At 37.7% G+C, this 13,917-nt stretch overlaps 5 protein-coding genes across 5 annotated transcripts; 1 reads left to right on the plus strand and 4 right to left on the minus strand. All coding sequences in view use genetic code 12, as the record gives it.

Annotated features, from left to right (window-relative positions):
- Nucleotides 1-732: 732 nt before the first annotated feature.
- Nucleotides 733-3,485, minus strand: OPI1 (transcriptional regulator; the record flags this gene model as incomplete). The annotated part of the gene is made up of 1 exon (XM_007374735.1): nt 733-3,485. A coding segment is annotated over one exon (1,178 nt), but the record flags the coding sequence as incomplete, so codon positions are not given.
- On the plus strand, nt 764-2,026 carry HEX3 (SUMO-targeted ubiquitin ligase complex subunit; the record flags this gene model as incomplete). Its single annotated transcript, XM_007374736.1, has 1 exon — nt 764-2,026. One exon carries the CDS (start codon nt 764-766, stop codon nt 2,024-2,026), a length of 1,263 nt encoding a protein of 420 aa, XP_007374798.1.
- A 918-nt stretch (nt 3,486-4,403) lies between the features above and the next one.
- On the minus strand, nt 4,404-9,419 carry SPAPADRAFT_137651 (uncharacterized protein; the record flags this gene model as incomplete). Its single annotated transcript, XM_007374737.1, has 1 exon — nt 4,404-9,419. One exon carries the CDS (start codon nt 9,417-9,419, stop codon nt 4,404-4,406), a length of 5,016 nt encoding a protein of 1,671 aa, XP_007374799.1.
- Nucleotides 9,420-10,804: 1,385 nt separating this feature from the next.
- Nucleotides 10,805-12,548, minus strand: SPAPADRAFT_66267 (uncharacterized protein; the record flags this gene model as incomplete). Its single annotated transcript, XM_007374738.1, has 1 exon — nt 10,805-12,548. The coding sequence occupies one exon, from the start codon at nt 11,882-11,884 to the stop codon at nt 10,895-10,897; it is 990 nt and encodes a 329-aa protein (XP_007374800.1).
- SPAPADRAFT_151152 (uncharacterized protein) lies at nt 10,805-13,849 on the minus strand (the record flags this gene model as incomplete). Its single annotated transcript, XM_007374739.1, has 1 exon — nt 10,805-13,849. The coding sequence occupies one exon, from the start codon at nt 13,847-13,849 to the stop codon at nt 12,191-12,193; it is 1,659 nt and encodes a 552-aa protein (XP_007374801.1).
- Between the last annotated feature and the right edge of the window lie 68 nt (nt 13,850-13,917).

The following is a 13,917-nucleotide window of genomic DNA, read 5'->3' on the forward strand; positions in this document are numbered from 1 at the left end:
ATTTAACCGACGTGCCGATCTTAGAATAAAAATGAAATCGTGTTTGACTGAACGTGCTTGTTAGTAGTCAGATCGATTCGTATTTGTGACTGCTGTAAGACAGCGCTATGGGGAGTTGTTATGGCAAACCTAGGTACTGTTATAGGAAGATACAGGAAAATTATATTGATCGTTAGTTCATCATTAACTTTGTTGCCATAGTTTCTCTGGTTATTTGAGCATCAAAGAGACTTCATTAGTTAATATTTTTTTTTCTTAAACCCGATGAACACGAACTAATCAAACTTTTTTTGTTTATTTTAAATATACACGCTTTCTTTACTTTAGCGTAGTAGGATACCTAACGACCTTACGCGGTTCAACCCCCTTTTCTTGACAGACTGTATGACAGACTGTGATGCTGTCACGCCCGCTAAAATACTAATTTATGTCACGTGAATAATGATACTTTGTTTTCACTATGACGTAAGCTTTGTCAAAGAATATCGTAAAGCCTGTTTGATTAGCCAAATCTGACCTAATATCTTATTTCAGTTGTATTATATTCATTTTTATGTTCTTATCTTGTCTGAGAATCTTCTCTAGAGGTTTCATACAACATCGCCTTTCACTTTTAGTCAAATTGGTAGCTCATACCTGTTTGTTTGCGCGCACTAATTTTTTTTTCCCTTTCATTGCTTTTGTTTTGCTTGCCTTTGAAACAGATTACAAACCCACAATCTTAACCCCCTTAGACACCCCTTCTTATATGACAAAACAATAAATGGACCCAACCAACAATATACCTAATATCTCGGTGCCTTCACGACCTCGGAAACATTCACTACCGCCTCATGAATCAACATCCAGTAATCCTCCTCGCCACAACTCCATAGTAGAAATCGTATCCGATGAAGAACCAGAAATAATAGATCTAGATAACGAACCAGAGCCAGATTCCAGTTTCAACAATGAAGTGGAGATTGTCAGTGTCAATACAGAAAACCCCACGCCTATAACAGAGAATATCTCAAGTGTAAATTCATTGTTTGTTCCTGAGGAAACGGGTGACGCAGATTTGCAAGATGATGTAGAAATCACAAATGTGCGACGAATAGGAAATAATCACCACAATCATCACACAGTACACACTCCATTTGGACAATTTCGAGTGTTTATGCCTGATAGAAGACCCGTACAGCAGCATGAACCTATAGTGGTGCATCCGCCCCAACGGGCTACCTTGCGACGATTAGCACATCAACCGTTGGAGTCACTGAGACGAGCAGCACAGCAACGAATGCAACAATCACGCTTAGCTAGAGACAGCAGACGACATATACAGGCACGACCACCGGGACCACCACTTATACTGCGAATCCTTAATTTTGGTCGTCCTTTTCACATACTTCCGTTTCGGAACCATCCAGACCCCGAAGAAATAGCATACTTTCAGAATATGATGGACGCTATGGAAGGCATTGGAAGTGGTGGATTTGAATCTAATGCGGTGGAAGAATCAATATTACGAAGGATAGAACGTGATAATGAACGTGACTTAAATGAACGATTACAACGAGAAACCCTGTATAATAATAAGGCATTACAAGAGAAGAAAAAATTGGCTGCTAACCACAACGAACAAACCCGTCATGTTACTACTATTAAATCAGATGAGAATCTCGTATGTGAATTGTGTGGGATTGTATTGGGTGAAGGTATACCTGAAGATTTTGCGGCTGACCCAGCCTATAATGAGCATTTTGATAAGTATACTGGACAATACCAGGTTCAAGCTCCTTGGTTCTGCATATACCCCATGACTCAAGTGGACAAGGAGTTGTCAAAGAGAATATTTGTAGCTAAATGCGGACATACATTTTGTGGAAGATGCGTCAAGAATATTGGTAATAGACCTCGACGCACTAAGGCTACTCGTCTGGGTTTAACAATATTAAATCCAAGTATATTTGCCCCTTCGAAATGTCCCGAAACAAAATGTATGAAAAAGTTTACTGCAAAAGGCTTTACTGAAGTATACTTTTAGTATCTAATAGAAATTTCAGTACGTCAATTATATATATAATACACCTATAAAAAAAAAGAGAAAGAGAGAGATTTACCTACTGTTTAATTTTCATTCTCTTTGTTGCCGTTGTTAACTCTTCTGGATCTGCACTGGAAGCTCTAGATGGCACTTCACTTGTGACAGTAACATCTTCCATATTCTGGTCTAGTTCTTCTTCACCATTAACCCAACTTTCAGCTTTAGATAATTGATCATTGAAGACATTGGTTAATTTTGAAATCATTTCTAATGATTCCTTGGCGAATACTATTATTCTGTCATTAGATTGTTGAGTGGTACCTCCGGGCGTGGTTGTGCCTGGTTGTTGTAATGAAGTTGGTAGACTTAATATTATATCACGAATGGCAGTTTTCAATTCATAATTCTGAAGTTGAACCGACGACGATGTAGATGTGTTACTGGAGACCGGAGTCAAGGAATCAGTGGATAATGTGGAAGGACGGAAGTTTGAAATCAAACGGATTATTTTCTTTACTGTTGTGACGATTTCTGTTTTAGTTTTTTGAGTCTTTGTATCTACATCTTCGTCATTTTCATTTTGTTGAATCTTTTCTCGTTCTTCCTTAACTGCCATTTCTGTTTCTACAACTTTTTCTTGTAAATAATTAACCTTTGAATTGATGGTATCGTTTGCTAATCTTAAAACGTGCAAGCAGAACTGTAATCTTTTCTTATTGTCTGAAACTTGTGGTGGTTTATCGTCGTTGGTTAATCTTCTCTTCTTTTGTTTATTGTCAAAAGTATCAATGGAGATTGAAGGGGTGATGTCAGCGGAAGAAGAAGCCGAATGTAACGCTTGTTTAGTTTGATGTCTATTATTTAAGTTAACTTCAATTTTGTTGACCATGGGAATGGCAGCCTTTTCAAAAATCCCGGCAGCATAATTTAAGGGTGGGCAATTTCTCTTTGAAGTTTCGTAGTATTTCACTGCTCCTTTAACTAAGGGATGCTGAGCAACCATCGACACTGTAGACACAAGTGGATGTTGAAGTTGTGGTGGTTGTGGTGTAGGTGAAGGCAAACTCTCTGAGACAATGGTATCGGCATCAGAGGAAGGGGTGGCACTTCTTGTCAAACGAGTCAAGGCTTCAGCCGCAGAAACTAAAGCTTCATGCTCACTGGCAGAATCTGAAAGTGAATCGGGAGATGACATTGCGTTGAACCTGCTCAGATTAGATGTGGCAGTGACAGTGGCAGATGTGGTATTATTAGAAGACATGGGTTGAAAATCCGTGCAAAAACTTCCAACAAAATTTCAAGTGGGGATGACCTAAGTATATTTAGATCTTAGGAAAAGTAGTTTTTTTTTGGTCTTGTAAGTGGATCAGCCCAGGTTTAAAGTGTATGTTGAGGAAGGTTTCAAGGTTATATTTCGTAAAAGCTATTAATCACAAGTCTCCTAAAGCAAGGAAAAAAAATAAAACAAAGCGGTGGAGGAAAAAGAGTAACTAAAGGAAGGGGGGGGAAAGAGAGGGAGGACGAGACACTTGGTTTAAATTAGTCTATTGTTTAAGAAAAATGTCTGAAACTTGATAATAATTATTATCAAACAAGTTAATTATTTTACCTAATAGTTTATATTGCTTGTGACTGGGATGGCCATTTGCTTGTGACATTTATTCGATTTGATTTGTCTTCTGATATTTTTGTATGGCCAGGAATCAATCAAAAAAAATTCACACTTGCAGACAGAAAAAAAAGAAATTAAATTTTTTGGCTCAACTTTTTTTGTTTTTCGGTCACTAATGACTTGCATGTGAAAGAATAATACAAATCAAAGTACGGCGGGTATTCCTTCGGTTGAAAAATGGGTGTGTTGAAATTAGTCACTTTGCACATTGTCATTGTCTTATCCCGAGATGCCAATTTCAAGCGAATAAACCCGTGCACGTGATTTTACCCAACAGAATCTCCCCACCTTTTTACTCCGAGATGTCAGACAGATTTCTTCCATTGTTTTGTGGTAATTTAATTCCACTAGTCACCACAAAAGTGATAAAATGTGGTTGTTTACACCAAGTGTCGATCGGAAAAGGAAGTCGCTCGTAACTCGGCAATCTCCCTGCCAGTGGTCAATTCCTGGCTTATTTCTTGTGATAAATGGAGAGATCCTTGTCACTATTTTTTTTTTTACCAACATACTGTGACATCAAGGTGTCATAGATATGAATATCCGCTGACCCAGGCGAAGAATGCCCGGCATCTTTAAGCAAGATTATGCTATGTCATGTGAAACCCGAGATGACCCTGTTATCACATGTGTTCTACGCATAGTCAAGTATAAACTACTCTTTGTAAATTTTAATAATATACACAGGACAACCACATCTATAAACTAATCCTTGTTGGAATTTTGAACATATTCAGCAGCCTTGGATTTAACACGAGCCACCATCTTTTCATCGCCCTTATCCTCTTCAAATTCAAGCCATTTCTTAAAGAAGAATTTAGCTTGTTTACGAGATAATTTCTTGGTTACTACTCTCTCAAACAAATCCTCAACCTTATCCTTGGAATCATCTTGTTTGATTTCTTGATCAATGTACACATTCCATAAATCAATTCTCTTTGGAGCATCTGAAATTAAACCTTCAAACAATGATCTACCTTGTTCAGGATCACCCTTGACGAATTCCAATTGGGCAAACTTTCTCACAACTTCAATATGATCTCGCTTAGGTAACACTTGTAATGCCTTGGCTAAGACTTCACGAGTTTGGTCATGTAAATCACGATCCAATAAGTAAGATCCATAATGAACCCAAGTGGAAATGTTCTTTCCAAATTTCTTGGTCATGACCTTGTACAATTCATCAGCTTGGTCATACTTTTCAGACATGGTGTAGATGGCGACTAACTTTTGATGCATGGTGAATGAATCCATGTATTGGCATGCTCTCTTGAAGGTAGATTCCAAGGTTTCATCACTACCAAAAGTGTTTTCCAAGTTAAGTAAAGCGATCCAGATATTCATCTTTTCTTGTTCTTCACGGTAGTTGATGGTGTTTAAGGCACGTTCACCAATTTCTCTGGCCTTTTCAACTTCACTCAATTGTAATTGGAACGACATATAGTTCATCCACATGATTGATGAGTTAGGATTACCAATTAACAAACGTTCGAAATCACCAACAGATTGAGGAGCCCTAGTGTTCAAATCACCAGTCTTATCTTCTACAGTTTGTTTAGATCTCTTCTTCTTTTTCTTTTCTTGAGTGAAATCTTCTTCGTCTTCATCGGATGATTCATCTTCAGCTTGGTCCAAGATGGAAGCAGTCCAATCGAAACCAGTTGATAAGCCAAGAGAAGTGGAGTCTTGTTCTTCCTTGTCTTCTTCCTCGTCGGAAGCTTCTTCGTCACTTTCTTCACCTTCAGCAATATCCATTACTTCATCTTCAGATTCTTCTTCTTCTTCTTCGGATTCTTCTTCATCATCTTCAGATTCCTTCATTTCAATATCTTCATCATCATCTTCATTGACATCAGAAGCAGTAGTAAAGTAAGAAGCCTTCATACCCAAAGACAATTGTTTCTTTTCTTGGTTAACCTTTAAAATCTTAACCTTGACTCTATCACCTTCACCAAACAATCCAGCAATATTTTCAACCTTGTTCTCAGCAATTTCCAGTTGATGACACAACCCACTAATGTTAACAGTACCATCTAACTTAACAAAAACCCCGAAATCAGTAACACGCTTAACAGAACCTTCGAAAACATCACCAACTTCCAAATCTTCAAACTTCTTCAAGTAGTTCAATTCACCATTGACTTCACTTTCTTTCAAAGTTAACAAGACTCTACCTTCTTCCTTGCATGCAGAAACCTTACCCAAGACTAATTGACCTGGTTTGAAGAATTTCTTCCAATCCTTCAAGTAAGAATCAGACAAATCAGTGATTCTAACTAATGCATAAACTGATCTACCCAAGGCAACGTAAACACCGTTATTAGCAATATTCTTGACGAAACCCTTGACAATGTCACCACGAGACAAATCAGCAATTGAGTTGATGGTCTTGTCAACAGCATCGTCGTTTCTCAAGGAAACAGCTACTTTTTTGGCATCAGTGTCAATGTCAACAACAGAAGCAATGACATAGTCGCTAGGGTGGAAAACATCTTCCAATTTGTCCGAATAGTTGTTCAAAGCATCGGTAATGTATGCAGAAGCGATAATGTTAGGACCAATTTCAACTAAAACGTAAGCATCCTTAACCTTGATGACTCTGACTGGGTACTTTTTACCAACGGTAATATCATTGAATGTTTTGACACCTTGAGAGTTTTTACCGGACATAACTAAGACATGATGCTCATTGTCAACTTCATCAACCTTCAATTCAAGCGCACAGCCAATAGGTAACTTGTTATCAATGTCAGAAAATACAGTGACATCATCCGTCAAATGCATGAATGAAACATGACCTTTGACTGAGGGAGTGATAGAAACCCAAACAAGACCATTGTGAATATTGTTAACAAATCCAAAAATTTCAGTACCTGTCTTAACATCTGAAAGCTTCAAGTCAGTGAATGGAGTTTCGGTGGTATCCTTGATGGATAATTCCAAAATGGTGGATTTTCCATAAGTACGGTGAGTAACTGGCAAGAACTTGTGGTTTTTTGCGTCATGGTAGCCGATGATCTTAACATCGAGAATGTCACCCTTGTGAAATTGGGATAATGGTTGATGCTTGTCTTTGATTTCATCCCAGGAGTTGAAGCATTGGGTAATGTCTACTCTACCTTGTAAATTGTCAGCTAATTGAACATTCAATTGGGTACCCTTAACTGACTTAATAATAGCCTTAGTGAGAATACCTGGAACATATTCAGTAAGGAGCTTCTTAGAAGTATCAACTGGGTTAATCACTTCATCGGAGTCAACTTCACCGTTAGTGTTCAAAGATAATAAGAATCTTTTATTTTCTTGATCAAGACGAATAACACGACAGGAAACAGATTGATGCTTATAGAACTTCTTAGACAAATCAGAAACATCGCCAGCATATTTAGCCAACACTAACCCAGTCAACTTGCCAGCAAAAGAAACAAATAAACCAAAGTTGGTGACTGATTTAATATAACCCTTAACGAGCTTTCCTTCAGAGACTTCTTCAAATGTAGTTGGGAATTGGTTCGATCTGACAGCTTCAATTAATGATCTCTTACCAGTTGCAATAACAGTACGTGCTCTCAAATCCTTGTCCAAGATCAAAACTTCCAATTTAGAACCAATTTCAAGCTGTTTCACAGCAGCTCTATTTTGTTCATAATTACCATCGGTTAATTGACCATCATATATGACTCCTCTTAAATTTTCGTTTTCTAATTCAATTAAGATTGAGTTCTTGGCTTTTTCAACAACAAAGGCGTTGGCAATGGATTTTCCTGGGACTAATTCAGCGATAGTTGCCTTTTGAGCTTGAAAAAGATCAGTGGCTTGTTTTAAGGTAACTAATAATCTTTCAGTTTCTGTATTAATGTCCAAGATTCTAGTGCTGACAATTTGACCAAGTTTTAAGTGATCTTGGGCTCTTTCCACGAATGTTTCTGAGATTTCATTCTTTGGCAAGAATGCCTTTAATTTACCAAAGAACGAAACTATAGCACCGTTATGAACAAACTTTTCCACAATGGCATTAGTTTTGAATCCAATCTTGGCATCTTCAAACTTGGATAAGATTTCATCATTTTCAAGGTTAACCAATGCTTTTCTTAATGTGATTAAAACAGTCTTTCCTTGTTGGCCAATAACCCTACCCTTGACTTTAGTACCAACTCTGAACTTTCTTTCGGGGTAGACAAGTTTAATATCCGACATTTGGTTCGTTGGAACAAATCCTTCAAATTTGTCAAAGAATTTAACTTGGATACCACCGGATTCTGGCAATACCTTCAAGATTTCACAGGATGGAATGTATGTACCTAATGGTATATCACTGGCATTCAAGTATTCAGAATTGATCAAGCTTGATTCAAAAGTCATGATCAACAAGTCATCAACGGAATTATATCCAATAACCCTTGATTTGTGCTTGCTACCAATAGTATAATCAATTTCTAAATTCTTATCGCTGTCAATCTTAGAATTGTGGATTTGTCCGTAGAAAGTAGACAATTTAACATACATGTAGTTGTCATCTTTACCGACAATTTCTACTTCATCGAGCTTGTGACCAACTGGGAAAGCTTCCAAGGCATCGGTTTCTTCTGGTTCGAGCTTCAAGACATGATGAGCCAAGGATAATATGAGTCTCTTGACACCATTCTTCAAAAGAACGGCCAATACTCTTGCTTTGACTTTGCTTCCCACTGAATAGTTATGCTTCAACTTGTCGAGACTAAATTCTCTCAAGTGTGCTAAACTTATGGACCCGTCGACCAAACCAAATACTTTAACAATTAACCCGTTTTTGGTGACTTCTCCAATCAAAGCATCAACAATCATACCTGGTTGAATGGCATCAACTGACGAGATGGTAGTGACACTGATTGGTTTCTTGGTAGTGACATTAGCTGGTCTTAAAGTGACAGTTCTTCCCTTTGGTTGAGAAACAATCGAAGCCAAGATAACCAATCCTGGCTTTACAGAACCAATTTCAATCTTACCATTAGTTAATTCTTTGTTTGATATGAACCCTGATATTTTTGGTTTACCAGTATCAACAATTATACCATGATCTTCGACGGAAACAACTGAACATTGTAATAAGTTACCTGATACAAAGTCTTCATCTTCGATTAATTCGTTTACTACTTCAGGTTCAATTGTGAATTCAATTCTCTTCTTTCTTTCATCCTTCTGAGTGGCAACTTTAGCCTTTAACCAGGATCCAACCTTGAATATGGCGGACAATTCTGGGAATTCCTTGGATTTTTCTTCTTCTTCCTGTTCGTCGTCGGACTCATCAGATTGGTCTTCCTTTTCTAATTCTTCAATAGTCTTGGTAATCAAAGGACTTATGGAAGTTATAGGAACATACCCAACCAAATTGTCACCTAAGGCCAAAGTGATGTCAAACTTGCCAATCTTTTGTATTTGGCCCAACACCAAAGTACCAGGAATCAAGTTCTTGAAAGTGAAAATCTCAACGGTTTCAACCTTTTCTTCGTCTTCTGCTTCAGTGCTCTTGGTTGACTTCTTTTTAGTCTTCTTTTGTCTTTTAGGTTGTGGTTCAGCAGAAGATGAACTTCTTTTTGTTGATTGTTCAAAAAGCACGTCCTTAGTAGCTTCATTAGAGATCTCCTTGACTTCTAATGGAGTTAATGCAGTGGCACCACCTCTTGGAAATGCAAATTCACTACTGCCACTTATTATAGACTTGGAAGTAGTAGATTCACCCATGGTTTTGTATAGTGATGATGGGTTCAGACAGCACAGACTTATGGTAGTCAAATTTTTTTCTTAAGATCGATGCCCTGGGCTTCTGCTCATCGTGAGAAAAAAAAAAAAACGGTGAGCCGCACCACGTTTATCATGTGACCAAAAAGCAGCAATTTTTATTTTTTGACATTTTGCAACTTTCGTTATCAATTTACAAGTTAGTAAAAAGGAGGTAAATCGCAAAAAGTTGTTGTCATTGTAACAACCAGAAATTAACACACGGAGTCGAATCTTGTGATGTTCTGATCTCTAGTGATCTGTGCTGATCTCTCGCCAAGTTTCATCTTTGATGAGGGGAAATCTGACAAGATATACTAAACCAAAATCTCCATTTCCAGGACAAAACTAAAATAAGGGCACACTTTCTATGTCCCAGAAAAGGAAAGTCAAACCTCGTTAAATGTGGATCGATACGAATTCCATGACAGGGGTTTTAGAGTTGATACCTCGATTTTGAAGTAGACAATTCGAATCGTGTAGTAAAGTCGAATCGTCAGATTTAAACCTCGGTTTTACCCCTCCGCCTCGCTTGTCAAATTCCTTTTGAAAGGTCAAGTATCACCACGCAAAACAACCACGCAAGATAGTCTCAACTGCATTGCAGATATGTGATCAGCAATCTGCAGGGTCTAAACAAGGGGCAGAAATGTGACCTGATTATCAAAAGAAATACTGTGCAATTATAAACACCCCTTTGCGAACCGTCCGTTTTTTTTGATTTAGACTTGCATGGTATATCATTGTTCCATCGTGTATTTTGTGTAATTTCAGCTTTTGTTTTTGGCGACGTCTAACGTGCGCCCATCGTAAATTTCCTCTCGTCCCGTTAAAGAAATATCAGCTTTACGAACAACCCCCGTTGTGAACGCAACATCGTAGCGGAGATTGATGGTTTCACCGATTGCAATTTTGTTCTAGAAAAAAAAATATTATTTTCTTGCTAAAATTTCACTCATCATGATCTCCTCAACAACCGTGAAATAGACTAAACGTATCTATTTTGTGCTACAAAAAGGAATGATCTGGTAATATTGAATGATACCAGCCGGCATTCACCTTTTTTATATACTGAACCAAAAAGTACCAGTGCAACTACAAGCCCACTGTGTCTTCCAACCCGCATGCTTCCAGAAAAAAAAAGACTAACTTTTTCTCGGCCTGCTAAAAGAACAATAGTGCACAGCATCGGGTTATGTCTGTTGGCGCATTTACGCAAGAATCATCAGAATCATCATGACAACACCAACACGTTAGTTTGTCGATGCGGCAAATCTCCGCCGCTTAACCTGCTAAACGTAACCTTGATCCAATGGCAAATCTCCTAAAGATCGTCCTACAATTTATTATTATTATTATACCACGACCGACTTGCAATTACAGCCAGGAAAATACAATAAACTTATACAATGAATATATACTACTGCTACTACTTTGAGTTAAAAAATTCTTCTATCGTTAACCGTGCCGGTTTGTTTACGTTGATACATAACCTTATCCGCCTCTTGTAATCCGTATTTTTTAATCAATTTGGAATAAAATAATCCACAAGCATTACACAAAGTTCTACTCCCTTCTGGACCACGGCGCCATTCGGGTGTCTCTTGGGAACAACAGTGTTGACAAGTAATTTCAGGTTTTATACTAAGCTCGGGATTCAAGCCTCCTATATTAACTTGGTCATGATTAGCCGTGGCAGCAACATTAATCTCAAGCCCAAGATCGCTGCCACCATCTGAACCTGTTTTAGACTTCTTCTTAAGCTTTCTCTTGTCAATACGTTTAGAGGTGTTGCTTCGCTTAACTCTCGTTTTCTCATTCAATATTTTTATATTTTCAAGCATCTTAACTACCCGGTTGCAATTATGTAATGCATCATCCAAGTCGTCAAAATCAGTCAAAATCTTCTCTGAAATAAGCGATAAGTCATTAGGATTATTCGTATAGTTCAACTTGAAGTCATGGCACTTCTTTTCAAATTCAATCAAAAACTGAATCAAATTTGAAATAAATTGATACTCATTGCAAATAATTCCCAGCTCAAGTATATCTTGTATTGGTGATGTTCCCTGAGGGTATGAAAAGCTCAAGGAACGACCTCTATTCATGGGAGATGCGCGAGCAGACTTGACACTACTGGGACCTGGAGGATATGGGTACTGGGGATAGCTATTATCATAATGATGTTGATGATGATGATAAGGATATTCTGGATTTAAAGTATAGTTGCCAAACGTAGTTGCAGTAGGAGTAAGTTTGCCTGGAGAATACTGAATTAATCGTTGCGCTTGAACCGGCTGGGGTTGAAGGTGCTGGGTTATAATCGTGGTAGTATTATTGGGTGATTCCGAATCTTGAAACCCCTTCATTAATTGTTGGAATGATGGTAACCTTGTAGTCACACCCGAATCTTTGCTATAACCATTCATAATGCTAACAAATTAATGTCAAAATTAAGATTGTTTGAATAGGAAGATTTAGGTTTATTTAAATATGAAAACCGAGTTTTCTATGATATGCCTTAGATCTTAATTTTTCATAATTGGTCTCTCAATCTTGAGTTTTATTTTAAATCTTAGAAAACCCCTATTGTTATGCCCTTAGCAATTTAGTGTGGCCCAAAAAGAAAAATTTCTAGGAAATTATTAGTATGATCTTGTTTACTTAAACTTGCATAAAATATTGCCATTATTAATCCCATAATATTACACCACAGGCGTGTCATGCAAAGAAGGTTATTTACATTTCTTCTTCGTCTTTTTGGCACCTGTTCTCGCAGATGGTTGAACAACAATTGTTCCATTCTTAATTTCATCTGATTCATCCTTAAATTTTTCTTGACTGTCTAAAAAGAACATCAAATCTTTAACTTGTTCGTGTAATTCTTTGTTGTCTTGGGTCAAGTCGTCAATCTGCTTTTTATATTCCTCCGTATCTTTCATGTAAAATTCGATCTTCTTCGATAATGCGTCGTTAAGAGAGTTGGAAATATTTAATTCTCGTATCACCGTGTTTAATTTTTCATCCTTGAGTTGAATCTTTTCCTTGAGGGAAGGAATTAGATTTGCGGTTAAATCGGATAATTTCGAGGTCAAGTCCTCAACTTTAAATTGTAATTGCGTAAGTTTGTCATTACTACTAGTGGACCCCCGTCTTCTATCTAATAAACTTTCATAATATTCTCGTTGACTTGCCAATTGGCTAATTAATAATTGAGAGTATTCAAACCCAACCTCATCAACCTTATCCACGGTAGTGTTACATTCCGGTTTCTCTTTATCCGGTAATTCGACCAATTTCCCATCCGATTCATTGGTAACTAATCGATGAACATAATTATCACCCGCATAATCCCACACACGGGAAGTGGCAATTTCCATGGAAAAACAATGACCAGTATTAACAAAATGTTTTAATGAATGCTGGTCAGGGGAGTATCTGCTGCAACCAACATTACCACAAACAAGACAAATCCAGAGATTTGAAGATTCATTACATTCCATACATACTTGATCTTCCTCATCCCCGTGCAATAATGTGCTTACAGATGCAGCGGCCTGGGCACTGCTTGAAGATCTTCGAATTCTTGGGAGGGAACGCACATGTGAATATCTGCAAATAGGGCAGGTATCATCTTTCCATTTGGAAAGGCACTGACAATGGAATGTATGCTGACATGGAATAGTAAGCAATCCAGTTACTGTCGAGTCCATTCTTTCCAAGCACACGGGACAAGTGGGCAATTCCACAACGGTAGCATTGGCGTGCAGTTGTGTCTGAGCATGCGAAGACAGTTGCTCTAGTTCCGTAGATGTAGATTCTATGTGTTTTGACGTAAATGGATCCTGAAGGAGAAATGGAATTAGTGAATCGACAGGATTGCTATCACTATTATCCGCGTAGTTAATTTCAACTGATGTGACGTAAACAACATGACAAGTTTCAGGCTCCATGGAATTAAACGGTTTGCCATTGAAATTAAACTGAAATTCCGCAGTAGTAGTTATACTTCTAAACTTGATCAACACTAAGAACCGGTTCTGTTTCTCACTTTTTAATATCCGAATATGAGAGATATCTTGTAGATAGGAGTCACCAATAAATCCTAATAAATCAGTGGCAGTGAAATAAGTAGGTACTGCTAGTATAGAAACCATGGTGTCATCACCAGCAATGGTAAAATTGTCATGTTCCTCTTCGAATTCACGATATAAGCGTATGATACCACCTTGATTTATCAGTTTTGCCTTTATAGGTTCAATCGAGTTAATATTCATGGGTTGTGAGGTATTGGTAATGTCAATTTCTGTGATATGTAATGGGGAGTATCTATAATCGTATGTGTCAGGTCTATTCAAGTCAATAACAATATGGTAGCAGTCTGTACCTATCATTATTCACCTGGGGGTGGCAAGTGCAAACGAATATCAAAGTTATTGTTGAGAGATATTTTAGTTTTTTT

The sequence above is a fragment of the Spathaspora passalidarum genome (genome assembly GCF_000223485.1).
Source record: "Spathaspora passalidarum NRRL Y-27907 unplaced genomic scaffold SPAPAscaffold_3, whole genome shotgun sequence".
NCBI lineage: Eukaryota > Fungi > Ascomycota > Pichiomycetes > Serinales > Debaryomycetaceae > Spathaspora > Spathaspora passalidarum.